The 20642-nt window shown below is 45.8% G+C and overlaps 1 protein-coding gene across 4 annotated transcripts in view; it reads left to right on the top strand.

Annotated features, from left to right (window-relative positions):
- GTF3C3 (general transcription factor IIIC subunit 3) overlaps nt 1-20642 on the top strand; it is a 343614-nt gene that overhangs the window by 310278 nt on the left and 12694 nt on the right. For all 4 annotated transcript variants that reach the window (XM_063936927.1, XM_063936928.1, XM_063936925.1 and 1 more), the window contains one exon: nt 17508-17660. In XM_063936927.1, the coding sequence (XP_063792997.1) occupies nt 17508-17660 (153 nt within the window). The remainder of the gene's footprint in view (nt 1-17507; nt 17661-20642) is intronic.

The following is a 20642-nucleotide window of genomic DNA, read 5'->3' as shown; positions in this document are numbered from 1 at the left end:
GAGGCTACCACAGACCAACCCATAGTGTTCAGTTTCACCACCTCATTTGGCATAAGGTGAGATTCCTGAATGAAAACAACATCCATCCCCACCTTCCGAAGATAGAGTAAAATCTTCCTGCGTTTAGCTGGGGAGTTGATCCCTCCCACATTCAACGTACCGACCCTTAGACTAGCCATGCATCAAATGAACTGGGAGAACCTGAAAACCTGCACAGTAACCATAATATCTACAGTCGCCGAGAAACGAATACCAATCATACCAGGGTGGACACATGAGGAGAAGAAGGGGAGGGGGAGAAGAAAAGAAGGACAAAAACAAAGAAAACACATAAAATATAACATTAACATTGTGAAAGAAAGTCCTGCTAAGGACAATCATAACTTCAGAAAACGAGAACAACCGGTTCGAGCAAGCACAGAGGCCGTCTTAGACCGCCACTGAGCCAGCCAGAATTTGATAACCTGAGGAAAAAGTGAGGGGAGGGGCGCCCTTAACCACCCTCGGCAACATAATATATGAAAATATACATAAGAAAAATAACCAGAAAATATCAGAGCACACAGAGCTTGTTACAGACAAAGAAAAGTGCAGCCTGTCACATAAGTAGAAGGGGGAAATATCTCCGCTAAGCATACATAAGCATTCTAGAAAGATTGCACATCCAGGAAAAAACAACAGATGAATAAGAAAAATCTAGAACATAAAACAAAGCAAAATGGTTCGGCCCGTTGTATAGGACCAAAGGCTCTTTTGGGGGGAAAAAACACCCGCAGCGGCTTCTACAGCAATAATTAATTTGAATTAGATTGGCGGACATAGCCGGAAACAGAAAAGTCCAGGAGCAATACTCAGCCATCTCGCTCCATGGTGTCGTCCACCTGAGAGGAGTCGTCATCTGCCTGGGAGGCCTCGGAGACATAAGCTTCTGCATCTGCATGATTTGTAAAGTCTCGAAAGGAATTTCCATCAAACAGACGTAGTCTTGCGGGGAAGAGCAGAGCTAATTTTTTATTCGCCTTTACCAAACGGGAGCAAAGGGGGGTAAATTCTCGACGTGCCCGGGAAACCTCCGCGGAGTAGTCCTGGAAAATGGCCAAACGAGCTCCCTCCCATTGTAAATTCCTATGCTTCCTGGATGTCGACCATATTGCCTCCTTATGGAGAAAGTTCAGACATTTAAATATGACCACACGTGGTCTGCTATTAGGTGCAGAACGTGGGGGACCCAGTCTGTGGGCTCTCTCAATAACTAAGCCAGTGCATTCATCCTGGATATGTAGTAAATCAAGGAGGGACGTTTGCAAAAACAGAGTCAAATCAGGACCTTTCAATGATTCAGGGAGCCCCAGCACCCGAAGATTCGATCTCCTCGATCTATTTTCAAGATCGTCAACCTTGTTCAGCAGTTGAAAGTGAGATTTCTGGAGCTCATCATATCTGTGTTTAAGATCCCCAACATCCTGAAAAGTCTCCCCCAGCCTTTGTTCGTTTGTAAGAACAGTCTTAGATAGCTGCTTAATTTGGGATTTTAGATCTTTTACTGCTTGCTGCATTTTAGCAGCATGTGCATCCATGATAGGCTCCATGGCATCCCTAACAGCTCTTACTACATCAGCATAAGTCACTGGAGAGGCAGGGGTACAGTCAGGCTCACCTGAGGGAGAAGTGTGTTTTGCAGAAGCCTGTTTGATGCTGCCAGCAGCCTGCAGGCTCGTTTGTGAGTTAGGTGCGGCGGCCATCTTGGATTCTCCCGGACGTTTTTCAGACCTCGATCTCTGGACTTTAGGGGGCATAGGGGAGGACAGAAATCTTTCCATCCAGCTCTCTACACCTTCCCACTGATAGTGTGCAGCAGGCGCGGAGAAAAGCCGCGGACGGGAGGCGCTGTGTGCTCCGGTTGCCGAGGGTGCAGGAGAGCTGCAGCAATCAGCTTCTCCTCACATGGGCACCGGAACCGGAAGTCAATATTGCTCACATTTATAGAAATTGTGTGAGTTGTTTTATTGCGTCCGCACATTGGTACACGTGGTACGGAACGTGAGGACAGCGTACACAAAACGTGCACGTAGCGCAAGGCCGCACACGTGGCATAAAGGTACGCACGGTTGCGTAATTACGCAAGCTTGCAAAGCGTTGTGTGCGCATAATAAAACCACACGTTAGTTCGTTTAGTTTAAAGGTGGGACAGTAGCCACGCTACAATAACACAAGATTGCCCAGTTTTCCAAAGTTTAGTATAAAACCCTTATTTACTGTATTGCCTCTGGGAGTAAAGCTGCTTGTCTGAATGAATGATAATTTTCTGTACAGAAAGTGTAATTGAGTGAGTGAACGTAGGAGCGAGTGGAAATTTGAACCACGGAATTTGGAATCTCGGTGTGTGGTACATCAAGTGAGTGGAGACTTGGTGGCGTGAGGCGGCTGACTCACGTTAATATAAGGTTTAATACGTAAGTCGTGAGGAGACTTACACAGGAGCGTGGTAGGGAATTGTGAATTCTGAACTGTGTGACCCATGTAGTTTTTTTTTTATACGCTCCGGCTGAGGTTTTCGCAGCCTGAAAATTGATTCCAGTGGTCGTACGGCAGATAAGTAACAAGTACCTATACGCTGTGCGATTGGACCGCGCGTTTGTGGGTGCGATATATAGCGCAACGTGATATCCTTTTTACAAGCTTTTGCGTAAAATCGCGGTATCATCAGCGCTGTACAGAGCAATACGCAAGCGTGATTTGTGTATAATAAAGTGCACAGGGAGTTTTCGCTGGTCTCTCTCAGGAAAATCTCCAACGGCCGATACTTTACTGGAAAGGGTAAGTTATTCCTAAAAACTTCCAGTAAATATAGGTCACATAGGGCCCTAAGTTGGGTACATTGCCTTCGCTATCGACAGTGTATGGTAGTACTGGCCAACGTGGGCGGTGAGCGGGTGAAGAGCGCTCGGAGAACTTTCACCTTTACCTTATATTGAGTATTTTGGTGTTTGTGGGAAAAGGCCCACAATTATGGGAGACAGTTGCTCAAGTAAGGGACGTTTAACCAGGGTTCAGGTTGTAGAGCCGCGGCCCATGGGGTCAGCGGAGTTTAAAGGAAAAAGTATTGAAGACTTTTTGTCTGAATGGGAACGTGTGACTGACAAAGATAGGGAACCATTCCCTAAGGTGGGCAGCTTTGAGCCAGAGCTACTGCAGAATGTAAGCAGTAAAATATGTCTTCTAAAATCCAGGGAACAAAGGATTAGACCTAATGATTGTTTAAAATTATGGCAACAGGAGGGGGATATGCAAAAAGAACAGATTCGCAAAACAGGTTCAAATCCTAGCGGGAATGAGAACACAAACACACCAGTGTCGACACAGGTCGAAGGGGAAGAGATGGCTACAGTCAATGATATATCCGTAAACGATCGTAGTATGCAAAAACAATGTATTAACCCTAATTTCTCTGACGTCCTAGTGGATGCTGGGTACTCCGTAAGGACCATGGGGTATAGACGGGCTCCGCAGGAGACTGGGCACTCTTAAAAGAAAGATTAGGTACTATATCTGGTGTGCACTGGCTCCTCCCTCTATGCCCCTCCTCCAGACCTCAGTTAGTATCTGTGCCCGGCCAGAGCTGGATGCACCCTAGGGGCTCTCCTGAGCTTCCTAGAAAAGAAAGTATTTGTTAGGTTTTTAATTTTCAGTGAGATCTGCTGGCAACAGACTCACTGCTACGTGGGACTGAGGGGAGAGAAGCGAACCTACCTGCTTGCAGCTAGCTTGGGCTTCTAAGGCTACTGGACACCATTAGCTCCAGAGGGATAGAACACAGGCCCAGTCCTCGGTCGTCCGGTCCCGGAGCCGCGCCGCCGTCCCCCTTGCAGAGCCAGAAGAACGAAGAGAAGTTGAAAATCGGCGGCTGAAGACTCCGGTCTTCATTAAGGTAGCGCACAGCACTGCAGCTGTGCGCCATTGCTCCCTTAGCACACCACACACTCCGGTCACTGATGGGTGCAGGGCGCTGGGGGGGGGGGGCGAAAAGCACATAATACAGTCTGATAAACTGTATATGTGCATTAACCCCCGCCATTAAAGTACATAAAAGGACAGAAGCCCGACGCTGAGGGGGCCGGGCCTTCTTCCTCAGCACACCGGCGCCATTTTCTCTTCACAGCTCAGCTGGAAGGAAGCTCCCCAGGCTCTCCCCTGCAGTATCCTGGTACACAAAGGGTAAAAAAGAGAGGGGGGCACATAAATTTAGGCGCAAAACTGTGTATATAAGCTGCTATAGGGGAAAAATCACTCAGTATAGTGTACATCCCTGTATTATATAGCGCTGTGGTGTGTGCTGGCATACTCTCTCTCTGTCTCTCCAAAGGGCCTGGTGGGGGAACTGTCTTCAAATAGAGCATCCCCTGTGTGTGTGGTGTGTCGGTACGCGTGTGTCGACATGTCTGAGGTAAAAGGCTCCTCTAAGGAGGTGATAGAGCGGATATGTGTGTGGGAGGGTGTCTCCGTCGACAACGTCGACACCTGTTTGGATATGTGTAAGTGCTGAGGTAAAATTACTGCACAAAAGGTTAGGGAACAGAAAGGAAATCTACCCTGGTCTGTCCCTATGTCACAGAGTCCTTCAGAGTCTCTCTATGTTCACTATCCAAAATAACAAAGTATCGACACGGAGTTTAACTCCACTGTCGACTACGATAATGCAAAGTTACAGCCAAGAGGGCTAAAAGATATTCAATATATGATTATTGGAATAAAAGATGATTTGCATATCACTGATGACTCATCTGTCCCTGACACGAGAGTACACATGTTAAGGGGAAGAATGCTGAGGTAAATTTCCCTCCTCTCATGAGGAAAAAGAGCGGGAATCTCCAGACAAGAGACGACAGCTTCCCACAAGAGAATTCTCAGGCTGTATCCTTTCCCCACTAGGGCCAGGATGTGTTGAGAATCTTCCCCTTGGGTGTCCTGTTTGCACTAGCTATTCTCAGGGATCCTGCAGATAGTGTGCACATTCTAGTATACTACCCAGACCGGCGATTGTGTCGGCATGGGTTTATAGCGCTGTGGCAGCGTGGACAGGTACCTTATCAGCAGAGATTGAGACCCTAGTATGCATATAAATATTTTAAGATGCTGTCTTAAGTGATAGATATATAATTATAAAGCATGCCCAAAGGGACATGAGTATACTGGGTCCTAGAGACAAAAGCTATGTCGATTTCTGCTTGACGTGTCCTGTAGAATATACATTGGACAGATGATGCCGACTTAAGAGGCATATGGAAGGCTGAGGATTGTGTGGAGAAAGGTTCTCGGGCCTGGTCTCCACAGCTATAGCTGGTAATTCTGATATTTTGCCTTATATTCCTGCACAGCCTAGGAAAGCACGACATTATTAAATGCAGCTTTTCGAATAAAGAAACAAGAAAGTCTGAGGTGCGTCCTTTCTTGTCAGAGCCGGGGGCAGAGGAAAGAAGCTGTACAACACAGCTAGTCCCCAGGAACAGAAGTCCTCCCCGGCCTCTACAAAAATCCACCGCATGTCGCTGGGGCTCCACAGGCGGAGCTAGGCCCGGTGGGGACACGCCTTCGTAAGTTCAGCCACAAGTGGGTTCACTCCCTGTTAGATCCCTGGGCAATAGAAATTGTATCGCAGGGATACAGGCTGGACTGTGAGAAAATGCCCCCTCACCGAGGACCCGGCGGGCTTCCCCCCAAGAGAGGGAGCCAGTGTTAACTGCAATTCGTAAATTGTATCTTCAACAGGTGGTGGTCAGGGGTCCCCTCCTTCAACAAGAGGGTGTTATTATTCGACCATGTTATAATCCCGAAACCAGACTGTTCGGTTAGACCCATATTGTATTAAAATCCCTGAACATATACCTGAAAAGGTTCAGGTTCAAGATGGAATCGCTAAGAGCGGTCATTGCAAGCCTGAAATGAATCGGGACATAAGGAATGCATACCTTCGTGTCCCCATTTATCCACCTCATCAGGCGTACCTCAGAATTGCGGTACGGGATTGTCATTACCAATTTCACCAAGGTAATGGCGGATATGAGGGTGCTCCTGCGGAAGCAAGGTGTCACTATTATCACATACTTGGATGATCTCCTCATAAAAGCGAGATCAAGAGAGCAGTTGCTGGACAGCGTATCACCTTCTCTGGAAGTGAAACGGCAACACGACTGGATTCTATATATTCCGAAGTCGCAGTTGGTTCCTACAGCTCATCTGCCTCGCCTAGGCATGATCCTAGACACAGACCAGAAGAGGGTTTATCTCCCGATAGAGAGAGCTCAGGAGCTCATGACACTGGTCAGGAATCCATTGAAAACCAAAACAGGTGTCAGTGCATCACTGCACTCGAGTCCTGGGAAGGATGATGGCATCATACGAGGCCATCCCCTTCGGCTGGTTCCATGCAAGGACAATGGAACTTACTGGACAAGTGGTCCGGATCACATCTTCAGATGCATCGGTTAATCACCCTATCCCCCAGGGCCAGGGTGTCTCTCCTGTGGTGGCTGCGGAGTGCTCACCTTCTCGAGGGCCGCAGATACGGCATTCAGGACTGGGTCCTAGTGACCACGGATGCAAGCCTCCGAGGGTGGGGGGCAGTTACACAGGGAAGAAAATTCCAAGGTTTGTGGTCAAGCCAACAGACTTGCCTTCACATCAATATCCTGGAACTAAGGGCCATATACAACGCCCTAAGTCAAGCGGAGTTCCTCGCGACCAACCGGTTCTGATCCAGTCAGACCGCAGGGGCTCATGTAAACCGCCAGGGCGGCACAAGGAGCAGGGTGGCGAGGGTAGAAGCCACCAGAATTCTTCGCTGGGCGGAGAATCAAGTAAGCGCACTGTCAGCAGTGTTCATTCCAGGAGTGGACACGACCTCCACCCGGGAAAGTGGTGACTTCATCAGGAAGTCTTCACGCAGTTTTGCAAATTGATGGAAACTGCCTCAGGTGGACTACATGGCGTCCCACCTCAATAAAAAGATAAAAAAGGTTTTACGCTGGGTCAAGGGACTCTCAGGCGATAGCTGTGGTCGCACTAGTAACACCGTGGGTGTTCCAGTCGGTCTATATATTCCCTCCTCTTCCTCTCAGACCCAAGGGCTGATAATTGTAATAAATGGAGGAGTGTGAACAATATTCTTTGCTCCGGATTGGCCAAGAAGGACTCGGTACCCGGAACTGCAAGAAATGCTCTCAGAGGACCCATGGCCTCTGCCTCTCAGTCAGGACATGTTGCAACAAGGACCCTGTCTGATCCAAGACTTACCGCGGCTGCGTTGGACGGCATGGCGGTTGAACGCCGGATCCTAGCGGAAAAGGGCATTCCGGATGCAGTTATTCCTACGCTGATAAAGGCTAGGAAAGACGTGACGGCAAGACTTTTTCACTGTATATGGCGAAAATAGGTTGCTTGGTGTGTGGCCGGGAAGGCCCTACAGAGGAATTCCAGGGGGGTCGATTCCTGCACTTCCTACAGTTAGGAGTGACTATGGGCCTAAAATTAAGATCCATAAAGGCCAAGATTTCGGCCCTATCCCTTTTCTCTCAAAAAGAACTGGCTTCACTGCCTGAAGTTCGGACGTTGTTACAGGGGTGCTGCATATTCAGCCCCTTTTGTGCCTCCAGTGGCACCTTGGGATCTTAACGTGTGTTGGATTCCTAAAATCCCACTGGTTTGAGCCACTTAAGACCGTGGAGCTAAAATATCTCACGTGGATAGTGGTCATGCTTTTGGCCTTAGCTTGGACTAGGCGTGTGTCAGAATTGGCGGCTTTGTCATGTAAAAGCCCATATCTGATCTTCCATATGGAAAGGGCAGAATGGAGGACTCGTCCCCAATTTCTCCCTAAGGTGGTATCATCGTTTCATTTGAACCAACCTATTGTGGTGCCTGCGGCTACTAGGGACTTGGAGGATTCCAAGTTGCTGGACGTAGTCCGGGCCCTGAAACTTTATTTTTCCAGGACGGCTAGAGTCAGAAAAACTGACTCGCTGTTTATCCTGCATGCACCCAACAAGCTGGGTGCTCCTGCTTCAAAGCAGACTATTGCTCGCTGGATCTGTAGCACGATTCAGCTTGCACATTATGCGGCTGGACTGCCGCATCCTAAATTAGTAAAAGCCCATTCCACGAGGAAGGTGGGCTCTTCTTGGGCGGCTGCCCGAGGGGTCTCGGCTTTACAACTTTGCCGAGCTGCTACTTGGTCGGGTTCAAACACTTTTGCAAAATTCTACAAGTTTGATACCCTGGCTGAGGAGGACCTTGAGTTTGCTTATTCGGTGCTGCAGAGTCATCTGCACTCTCCCGCCCGTTTGGGAGCTTTGGTATAATCCCCATGGTCCTTACGGAGTACCCAGCATCCACTAGGACGTCAGAGAAAATCAGAATTTACTCACCGGTAATTCTATTTCTCGTAGTCCGTAGTGGATGCTGGGAGCCCGTCCCAAGTGCGGACTCTCTGCAATACATGTATATAGTTATTGCTTAACTAAAGGGTTATTGTATGAGCCATCTGTTGAGAGAGGCTCAGTTATTGTTCATACTGTTAACTGGGTATAGTTATCACGAGTTGTACGGTGTGATTGGTGTGGCTGGTATGAGTCTTACCCTGGATTCCAAATCCTTTCCTAGTAATGTCAGCTCTTCCGGGCACAGTTTCACTAACTTAGGTCTGGAGGAGGGGCATAGAGGGAGGAGCCAGTGCACACCAGATATAGTACCTAATCTTTCTTTTAAGAGTGCCCAGTCTCCTGCGGAGCCCGTCTATACCCCATGGTCCTTACGGAGTACCCAGCATCCACTACGGACTACAAGAAATAGAATTACCGGTGAGTAAATTCTTATTTTTTGCAAGATGTATCCTGTTTTGAAGTCTTTTCCAGGTTATAGGTCACAGGAAGATGAAGGATCCAGCCAAATCGCAGCTCTCCTCCAAGCAGTCACTTTGCAGGACAATCAGGTGGGGCCTGTCCAACCAGGTAGTGCAGTAACAATATTCCCCAATGAAAGAACTGGTGAGGTCACAGCTACCGGTAAGTGTGAGACAGTTCATTGCACAGAGACAACAACACCTCACAGTAAACAAATCAGGAACGGAATGGTAGAATTACACCCTGTCTTGGAAACAGTAACTCCCAATGGGGGAACCGATAGTGAGGGAGTAGTCCTCACCAGGAATAATGCAATGTATTGCCCGTGGCCCAGAGATGAGCTGCGATCAATCATTTCAGAATTCCCCGACCCTCGGAAGGATTTAGCTAGATGTCAGAAATTTATCAGAGATCTGGGTAATGCGTATGAACCGACAAACAAACACTGGCGGATACTTTTGAAAGCGTGCCTATCCCCTAATATTGACACCCAAAGATTTATCACTGATTGTAGATTAGAGTCGGATAGTCTTATGACTGACAAACACAATCAGGAGAACTTAGAGCAAATTAACAGGCAACTAGAGTTGTATTTCCCCACAACTGTTAAGTGGAGAAGAATTTTCTCCATAAAGCAGAGGAAAAATTAAATAACATCTGAATATTTCCATCGGGCCCTGCAAATAATGGATAGATACATGGGGGTATCTGATACAGGGAACGATACGAATTACAGGGAGGTGGCTGTCTATGTGCTAATGGACGGACTCGATAAGACAGTAAGGGACAAACATCTTTGCCTAATTGGAGAGGAGTCACAATAGCTTGCCTTAGAGAGTGCGCAATTGTACACCACAAGAATATTGTTAGGCGTAGAAAACAACAGGAGGAGAGGCTGAGGATTGAAAGTATACAGGCTCTTACACCAAAATCTCATCAGCCCAAAACCCAGACCCCTGCTGTTTGGAAAAGACCTAGAATATGCTACACTTGTAGGAAGGAAGGGCATTTTGCCAAAGATTGTAGGTATAGTAGAACACATAGTCAATATAGACCCCTAGACAGAGAAAACAAGCCACGTTATTAAACACATAGACGGGATCAAGGGACATATAGTAAGGAATCACAAGCCATATAGAAAACACAGATTCGGTTAATGGGAAGAACAGAATAAATGCAACTTTACCCTTTTGACAGAACTTACTGGGGTTAGGAGGAGGCCTCTTAACTTCTGCTTCTCTCTCTAGCAGAAGTGACCTCTAAGTAACTTAACAGGAGTTTTGTTAGAGATGGTATACATATAGAGTGCTCCCACCCAGGAAGCACAAAATATGTTAGATACCCACGAAGACTAATGTTGCATTTCACTGTTTTAGATGCATGTCCATCACAGGTAGAGGAAATTATCTCAAAGATACCGGGTTCCCTATGAACTTAGAATGGACAAGACACTGGATTGATGGCTGGGATAGTCCCAGTAGAGATATAACACACACAGATTTTTTTTTAGGTGAACAGACCGATTAGGGAATAATTCCCCGTAGTGCCCAGTCCAGATGTCAAACTTTGTAAAATCTTCTTTGCCTCTACAAACTTATCTGTTACTCAACTCTGTGATTTGTCTTCAAAGTTTCCTCTTCATCCCTTAAGTTCACCGACAGGATTACAGTTCAAACGTCACATGCCTACTCGGTCTTTTCAGAGTTCTGCCCAAACCCAGTATATCTCACCAGCATAGGGACACCAGTATCAGTGTGCCTGGTCATGCACAAAGGGTGGAGAATGGGAATACTGGTGAAGGGAGACTGTGCATAGATACCGATATACATGATGGTGTGACAGCCTGATGGTGAACGCAAATCTGACAAATTTTCTTTTTATTATTTCCCCTCTCTTTTCACTTTCCACAGATGGTTCACTTCACACAACTGATAATACACAACAGTTAAACACATTGAAATGCAAGATTTATGTTCCCTACAGAAAGGTCGCTGACCCGGAGAGTACTCGTGACAAAGAGCAGAGTGTAGAGAACATCGTATCACTGGAGTGTCTGTTCCGGGAAAGCTGAGAGGCAGGACTGTTGAGACGACACCTGAGCGCGGAGAACAAGACCAGAGGTGGTTGTCACACCAGTTTTTCTTTTTTTTCTCTCCATCTCCCACTACCCTCCTTCTCTTCTTCCCTTTCTCCCCCCCTTCTTGTCTCCCTTCTCTTCCCTTAACAAGATGGATCTACCCCAAGAGACTGCGTTTCGGGTTTTCCTGTTAATCCTGTTGTTGACCAGGACAGTCTGTTTCGGTTAGGGTCCCAGAGAGGTCGAGAAAGGATCTGGAATGGGTTCTGATGGCGATGATGGATTTGTAGAATCTCAAGAGCAACACATCACTCGAGCAAAGGCGAGTATCAGAAAGCGATCTGGTAGTCAGGGAGCTCGGAGGCACTGTGAAGGGTTATTGGCTGAGGAAAATTGCATTTGTAGGAATTGTGAGAACATAGTCGAGGATGGGTGCATCCAGAGATGTCAGTCCAGCCTTAATATCAACATGGACCGTCATCCATTGAGTGATTACCACTCACTAGTGGGTAAGGTCTTAAACCAGACAGAATGCTAGGTGTGCTCACAAGTACCTCAAGGTCAGAGCAAGTCCGGATTAATACCGTACCCTTTAGCAATAGATGAGGTACTCGAATTACGGGGTGGGAGACCGGTGGACAAGAAATTCAATATTTCTAGGCCCCCTAGTTTGAAGCTCCACCAGTATCATGTAGATAGATCCTTATTATGTTTCAATATTTCCAATTACCGAAAACCGGGAAATTGGGAAGTGACGTGGAATAACCAGACAATGACCTTCTCGCACAGAGCTTATAAGATACCCATAGACTCTGAACTTGTACGCCAAATAGCCAACAGTGGGAGGTATTTCCGGTATAGGTATACTCGAGGAAGCAAGACCATGTGGGTTGGAGAAGTATCACCAGGGTACTGTGCTCATATCATCCAGCCCGATACTTGTACTGAGCAGATGGGAGAACTAGGGATTGGGTTTTTCACTTGGAAAGTTTGTAATATGGTAATGTCATATTCTGTCCCCTATGTTCTCCCCGATGATGCCTATTTCATATGTGGGAGGAAGGCGTATAAGTGGCTTGTCCCGAGCTCAGAGGGATTGTGTTATATTGGAAGAGTGTTGCCAGAGGTCATGACCATAACCCATGATAAGATGAAAGATGTTCACCGCAGTGCTCAGGCTCCTTATACTCATACTCACTATGAACACATCGTCAAGAGACACCTCATAGAGAGGACAGAGCACGTAGCCTCTGATTTGATCCACGAATCCACCGGGATTCAATTCCTTCTCGCATTAGACATCACCCGTACTGCCAGAGGAATTATAAATTATAGGTATATCCATGCGCTAGCGAACTTGATAGATAATATCACTGAGATGTATGACGACACCTTCAGGTATACGGGAAGGGAGTTACAAGCTTACAAGACGGAACTGATCCAGCACAGGATGGTCCTTAATTATATCACAGCCGTGACGGGTGGGTACTGTGTCACTTTGGCAACTCAGTATGGTGTGAAGTGCTGTACGTATATTACAAACAGCACTGACGACCCCACGGAGATCATCGATCAAAAGATGGGTGATATATTGCAGTTGAAGTGGGAGTTCCGGAGGAGACACAACCTTACCCTGACCGCTGTGGGTAATGAGCTGTCCGGCTGGGTCTCATGGTTGAACCCACAAAATTGGTTCTCAGGATTAGGAGAGTGGGCTCAAAATGTTATTATGAGTGTAGGAAAGTTTCTCCTTTGTATCCTGAGAGTCGTAATAATTATTGGCTTGATATTCAGGTGTGTTCGAATTCTGATGCGGCGCAAACACGGCACAAATTTGATGAGTTTAAGGAGCGAGGGCATTGTTATAGCAGCAGATTTAATTTACGACCCATCCATAGAGACCGTGTTATGATAAGGATTGCAAATGAATTCCATGGCCTGTTTCTTTCACCCGTTTTTCCTTTGTCTCCCCCTCTGCCCAGATACACCCATCCGGAAAAGACATCAGCCCTACCCAAGAATGTTTATGTGAATGTAAATGTTATGTGAATGTATTTTAGATATGTGTCTTTTCTTCATCTCTACAACCTTCAGTTAATGACACACATAGTCGACAGGTGATATCCACATATACTAGCACTCACATATGTTCCCCCTCCATGTATCATCAACTAAATGTGCACCCCATTTGTTGGAACAAGAAGCCGAAAAGAGCTCTGTAGTGTTTGTCGGCCCACTTACAGACCCTTAATACGGGATAAGAAGGATTTAATGTATACTTCGCAATACATCGAAGCTTATCTAAAACATATACGGCACGAAGATACATGCCCCTCAGACATGGATTCATACATACATGCTTTTTACTATCCCACTAGGTCATACATTTCCCGCCTACAACTCCCCTCCGACCATCCAATCGTCTGTAGATATTGTATTGATATTTTTCTGTGTAGTGATTAGATAGTGGCAGTTATTGGCGACTGCCAAAGGGTGGACTGTCAAAGTCGAAAAATATTGCAGAACACACATCACGTACAAACTGCACACACATGCCCACTGCGTGTGCACTTGTTCTGCCGTGCGTGCACATATCCGCAATTTGCGTATGGTCGCTCCCGCGGACCTGCGCATCGGCGCATGGTATGGGTATTTACGGCAGAGTTTGTGTACGCATGGAGAGCCATCAAAAACACTTTACATATTTAATCCAAATAGTGCACAATGTACACACAGTCTCCTTGCACCACATCAGAAAGTTATAGCTGTTTAAATGGTTGCAGAACAAAGGGATTCACCTTTACAGGATAGGAGGGAACAGACTAAGGTTATAAGGTGGTGTTTGGTATCCAGCTGTAGGGTATTTTAAGGGTAACATTCCGGTGTTGGTCTGCGGAAGATCGCATGTTCCTGCGGATAGTTATGTGCAGAAGCAGAATATAGATATAAACTGTATTTACTGTATATTATGTATGCGGCGGGAATCCAGAGGAGACCACCCACCAGAGCAGTTGAGAAAGACATCGCCTACCCTTTCAAATCAACCTATGACCTCTCCTGTACTGTAAAAGTGCATTCCTGTGTCCAATGGACAACGGGATTACAGTATCCATTGTATTGCTTTTGGAAGACTTGTATAAATAAAGCCTGCTGCAGCCCGGCCTGACACAAGACTCACAACGTTATCTATTTGATGACGGAGGAGCGGGAAGCGCACGCGAATATACTCACGTATGTACATTTACTGTAGCCATTATTCTGTTATATATTGTCATGTATTGTAGTGTATAATTTGTATTGTAAACCCCCTTTCAGAAATAATCCACTGTGGTGTCGGAACCCAGCGGTAAACTCACAATTGGTGTCGTGTGCTCATTGCCCTGCTAAGATTTAAAGTGTATTATTATTATTATTGCATTGCATTGCTGTCGAAGGTTTAAAGTGTATCTCTGGGTGTGTACGCACTGTGAGTACTTTGTACCGTCTGCGCGGCGTGTGTACGCAAAGTCCGTACACTGTACGGGACTCTGTATGCTAATAGCGTAAAAGGTGCGTAGAGTGTGAATTAAGTATAGCGGCCGCTGCGGCTAAAGGTTTAAAGTGTATTTAAGGTGTGTTTAAGGTATAGCTTTTATTCCTGTAAAGATAATCAGCTTTATCACATTTTATTTTTGGATTGTGGGAGGAAACCTTTGCAAGTACAGGAAGAATATACAAACTGCACACAGATAGGGCCATAGTGGAAGTCAGACCCATGACCTCAGTGCTGTGATGCAGTAATGCTAACCATTACACCATCCTTCAATTCGAAGTCCTCTTGATAAAATTAGTTATCATTTATGTTGGCGCTGCAAAAATATTTGCTGATATTGATGTTGGGATCTTACCCAAAACCTGCCCAAATAGGGCAGCAAAGGGGGTCAAAGGTCACCAATTTGGTTTGTTTGTGTAAATTTAACAAATTAAGCAGCAGTACCCAAAGTAGGAGTGCAGCAAAGAAGGCAAAGAAGATATTAGCATGCTTAAAACGGGGAATTGATGCAAGGGCCGAGAGTATTATACTCCTATTATATAAATCACTAGTGAGGACCCATCTTGAATACTGTGTGCAATTTTGGGCACCATATTACAAAAAGGATATCCTGGAGCTAGAAAAGGTTCAGAGGCGGGCGACCAAACTAATCAAGGGCATGGAGACGCTGGAATACGAGGAAAGGCTTGCAAGTCTAGGCATGTTTACATTGGAAAAGAGGAGACTAATAGGGGACATGATCAACCTCTACAAATATATAAGGGTTCAATACACAGAGCTTGGGATGGACCTGTTTTCTATAAGATCAGCACAGAGGACACGTGGTCACTCGCTTAGGTTAGAGGAGAGGAGTTTCCGCACATTGAGGCGAAAAGGTTTTTTCACAGTAAGGACAATACGTGTTTAGAATTCCCTGCCTGAGAGAGTAGTAACAGCAGACTCAGTCAGCACCTTAAAGAATGGGTTAGATAAATTCCTATTGGATAAAGATATTCAGGGTTATGGTGCGTAGTTACGCATTATAGTTAATATAACTAGTGCTAACATAAAAATAACTAGTCCTATAATAGGACTGCATAGGAGACCACAAATAGGTTGAACTCGATGGACAATTGTTTTTTTTCAACCTTAGTTACTATGTTAATGGATTAAGAAGGTAAAAATTGTATTTATCTATTTATTTAATTATTTAATAATAGCAATCTTTATGAATTCCTTATGAACAGTCCAGTGGTAGAACTAGCGAGCGGTGGGCCCAGGTGCAACAAAATGCTTACGGCAGCCAGTCCCCCTTTTTTACACATTACGGCAGACAGTCCACCTTTTTACACATTACGATAGATAGATAGATAGATAGATAGATAGATAGATAGACAGACAGACAGACAGACAGACAGACAGAATAGATTATACTTACCATCTCCGCTGGCTCAGACAGTCAGGCAGATTGGTGCAGGCAGTTAGGCAGGTGATGATCCCGGGCAGGGGAGGGGAGAAGGAGGGAGGGGGACTCGGGACTGGAGCCGCAGCAGCGCAGTGTAATTGGTGGAGTCCCTTTCCCTCCTCCTCTTCCCCGTGGCTGCGTCCCTGCTGCTCCTCTCCTCTGTCCCGCAGCACACAGCGGCAGGCGGCATGTAATGAGTCAGTTTGACTCATTACATGCTGCGCTGGCTTTGGGCACCTTGACAGCGGCAGGCCCCAGTGCAAGGCACCGCTTGCCGTGGTGGTAGTTTTCCAGCAAAGTAGTGTTATAAGGAATAACATCGGTATTCCGCTGTCAGTATTCTGTCCGCCAGCATCCTGTCCATCGGTATATCATACCAAATCTGTTATGGGGAACAATAGAAATCACTTTCTAACAGAAAAATATACAGATGTGTGTGTGCACCTTAGGCAACCACACACCACAGTAATACATACCCTCCAACATCATCATACCTCCCAACTTTAGAGTAGATGAAATCGGGACCCGAAAAGGGAGCGTGGCCTCAACTGTGGTGGGCGTGGCCTTGTTTGAGTGGGCGTGGCCTCTTCAGGCTGACCATTTTCTTGCCTTTTGGGCCTGTGCCCAGCCCTCCACGAGCAGGTGGGCGGCCCCCGCTCCCCTCCTAGCAGCGCACAGCATGTATTCAGTGATCTCCGGCTGCTTTGCAGAGCAGCGGGTGATCAAAGGCTCTCCCAACTGCCCCGCCCGCAGAACACTGCTGCCTGCTGGTGGGACAGCGGGACAGGGTCCGATTAGCGGGACTCAGTGGGACAGTTGGGAGGTATGAACATTATACACATAAAAACCGGTATAAATTAGGAAAGGGGGCTTTTCCTACACTTTCAATTGAGGTTTGGAGAGCCAGAAATCGGTATAGACCATAAAAAAAAGGTACTGTACCTGCCAAAAGTATGCTGTATATGGATCAGCACTGTATGTAATAAAATACCAATATAGCTGGATTAAGACTCAGCAAACGAGTCTTAATCCAACTATATTGGTATTTCATTACATACAGTGCTGATCCATATACAGTGGTGTGTGGGTGCCTAAGGTGCGCACACACATCTGTATATTTTTATGTTATAAAGTGTATTTGTGTTATAAAATGGATGATCCCAATCCCACTTTGGATTTCAGCAGCTGGTTTTAGTACAGATAACTATAAATTATTGGATATAATCTGAACTGAGTGCCGGACACCAGCAATATACACACTTCACAGTGTCTATACTCCATACAAATTCTGTACAATAGAAATCACAGATGGGATACCCAAGCTCCTTGCTTACTTCTAATATCAATAGATAATTAGTATTTTTCTTATTTGTAGCAAAGATTACATTAGTCTGTATATTATAGACTTACTCAGTTCAATGCCAAAGACTGTGTGTTTTCTATTAAAACTTTTTGGGTATTTTAATGTTATTAACATGCAGTATACAATCTATTATTGTTCTCTGTTTACACTTTTATTTTAGTGTTAATGAGCTTTACAATATATTATTTATGTTTTAGGGGTTTTCATTCTTGAATCGATATCTTGACTTACGAGGCCCTTGCCAGGAGACATACTACAACCTTGGACGTGCACTCCATCAAATGGGGCTAACGCACCTTACAATACAGTATTACCAGCAAGCATTGGAGCTCCCACCGCTTCAGTTACAGGTACAGTATAACATATCTGCCACCATAACACAAATGCTGTTTGTGGTTGTATTTTGGGCCTCTGCAGTACACTATAGCACAACTTACATACTGCACACACACATTTATTGATACTACAAGTCCATGGTACCATCTAGGAAGAAAGTTATATATTTATATGGGTTGTATGAGAAGTCTACGTTCAGAATGTCGACATGGACATTGTGAATGTTTATAGTCAGAGCTACATTAAGGCTTTGGGGGGCTCGGGGTACTTAAGACAGGACGGCCCTGTCGGCATTCTAATTGTTGGGATGCCTGTTTCGGTCGTGGGACTGTCGGCACCCCGACTGCTGGGATTCTCTATCCAAATATATGTAGATATACTATACTATATATATATATATATATATATATGTAGAAAGAATGAAGGCGGCACTCACGCAGGTTTTTGCAAAAGTAGAAAGGTCAGTTTTAATTTACCGACATGTTTCGGGGACTAGCCCCGTCCTCAGAGCCATTGGCACTTTAAGAGTTTAACAGTGTGGGCTGGCTCCTCCCTCTATGCTACCAGACTAAGTTTAGAAAATGCAAGAAAACTTCTTTTCAAGAAGAACAGGCACTCAATAATAGTTGCTGCACCAAGCAGCTGCCAAGGAACCAGGAAAGTCACTCCTGGAGATGTACAAAAGGAAAAATGGAAAGATAGGCAGAGCTACTTTGCACCACTTCAGTTTCTAAAGACCTCAACTCAGTGTCTGAACCAACCCCGGATCCACCACCAACCCCCTGTGCATCATTAAGAGGACATCAACAGCAATCACCATCCTAATGAGGACATCAATTTCCAACATGGAACTACTCATATGGAAGCCTTTCCACCTCTAATACGGTGATCAGTAAATATTCAATAACCGAACTGTGCTGATACATTAGAAATCCTCTGTGGGACTTGTGGACTTACCTGGGTACATATTCAGGAACAGACACTAATTGGTCTAACTTTACAGATGTGTATGAACTGATTAAGGTGCATGTATTTTATTACAGGTTGAGTATCCCATATCCAAATATTCCGAAATACGGACTTTTTTGAGTGAGAGTGAGATAGTGAAACCATTGTTTTTTGATGGCTCAATGTACACAAACTTTGTTTAATACACAAAGTTATTAAAAATATTGTAGTACATGACCTTTAGGCTGTGTGTATAAGGTGTATATGAAACATAAATGAATTGTGTGAATGTAGACACACTTTGTTTAATGCACAAAGTTATACAAAATATTGTCTAAAATGACCTTCAAGCTGTGTGTATAAGGTGTATATGAAACATAAATGCATTCTGTGCTTATATTTAGGTCCCATCACCATTATATCTAACTATGGTATGCAATTATTCCAAAATACGGAAAAATCCCATATCCAAAATACCTCTGGTCCCAAGCATTTTGGATAAGGGATACTCAACCTGTACCAGTCAATTCTGAGGAGAGAATAAGAATAACAGTTTTTATTGGTTTTTTTAATAAATTGACAAAAAATTATCACTGTTTATTTCAATCACTTCATTTGTAGCGCTGCCTATCTTTCCATTTTTCAGTTTAGAAAATGTGCCCAGTGGAGCCGGTCACAGCTAGGGGAGCTCTACAGAGCTTTCTTAGTAAAAGTTTATTTTAGAGTTTTTTTATTTTACAGGGAGGCTGCTGGCAAAAGCCTCCCTGCATCGAGGGACTGAGGGGGGGCAGCAGTGTCCACCCTGTGGGGTCTGAGCCACTGTCTCCGCTGACTGGACACTGAGCTCCAGAGGGGATAGATTGCTCCCCGCCGAAAGGGGAACGCTCACCCCAGCAGCATGCCGCCACCCCCTTGCAGAGCTGAAGTTTGTGGTGAGTGAGTCACCGACCCCCCCTAGCAAGCGGGGGGCCGGTGTGAAGATGGTGGCTACAGGGTAGGAGCGCAGTTCAAACTGCACTCCGGGGGAGGCTCAGCGGTACTTAAGTGCGGCGCTGTGAGGGGCGCCCTGAGCCGGCGCCTTAACCCTACACTGACCAGAAAGCCTGTCGGGGTCTGCGGATCTCAGCCAGCAAAAAATCCTCAGGACAGTATAATCTTAGAAGAGTGGGAAGACAGTGCCATTAAGGGGGCGGAGCTTCTCCTCAGAGCGGACCCAGCAGCGTTCAGCGCCATTTTCCTGCCTGCAGACACGCTGCCAGTGGAAGAGCAGTCCCTCCAGAGCAACTCCAGCTATCTGTACGGTACCAGGGGGTTGTAGAAGGGAGGGGAGGCTGTGTAAGACTGTGTTAAGGGTCTCCCTATACCTATATAGCGCTGTGTGTGGGTTGGCTCCAATCTCTGTGTCTCTCTGCCATTCTTGGGGGGGAAACGCTGTCTGCCCTGTACCCTGTGTGTATGTGTGGGGTGTACAAGCAAACATGTCTAGAGACATATGCTGCAGAGGATTTATTTTCTCAGGAAGATCCCATCCCATGTAATCAGGGTTTCACTGTTGTAGCGCAGATCCCAGCTAGAGAACCGGAGTGGTTAACCTCTCTTAGGGGGGCTATTTCTCAGATTTCTGAAAGGGTTGCAAGGACTGAGCATGCAACTCAGGTGTTGCAGTCCTCTATGGCAGTATGGTCTGATACTGCTCCCTCGGGGACCCCTGTGGTACATTCTCACAAACGTGCTCTTGCCCAAATTATGCAGGATGACACGGATAATGATTCTGACACAGCAGACGGTGAAGGGGACGGCATCACTTGCTAAGGGGGTGCAGTTGATTGAGGCCATGCGGGATGTGTTACATATTTCTGACACACCTCCTGAGCAGGTTGAGGAGGCCTTTTTCACGGACAGTAAGAAAGCCCCTCTCACCTTCCCGGCATCTAAGGAATTAAATGCTATATTTGAAAAAGCCTGGGAAAACCAGGAGAAAAAAATCCAGATCCCTAAAAGGGTCCTGATTGCTTTTCCCTTCCCGGAAGACAGTAGAAAAAAATGTG

The sequence above is a fragment of the Pseudophryne corroboree genome, chromosome 8 (assembly GCF_028390025.1).
Source record: "Pseudophryne corroboree isolate aPseCor3 chromosome 8, aPseCor3.hap2, whole genome shotgun sequence".
Lineage (NCBI taxonomy): Eukaryota > Metazoa > Chordata > Amphibia > Anura > Myobatrachidae > Pseudophryne > Pseudophryne corroboree.
The sequence above is the reverse complement of the archived record's forward strand: the minus strand, read 5'-3'. Positions and strand labels throughout refer to the sequence as shown.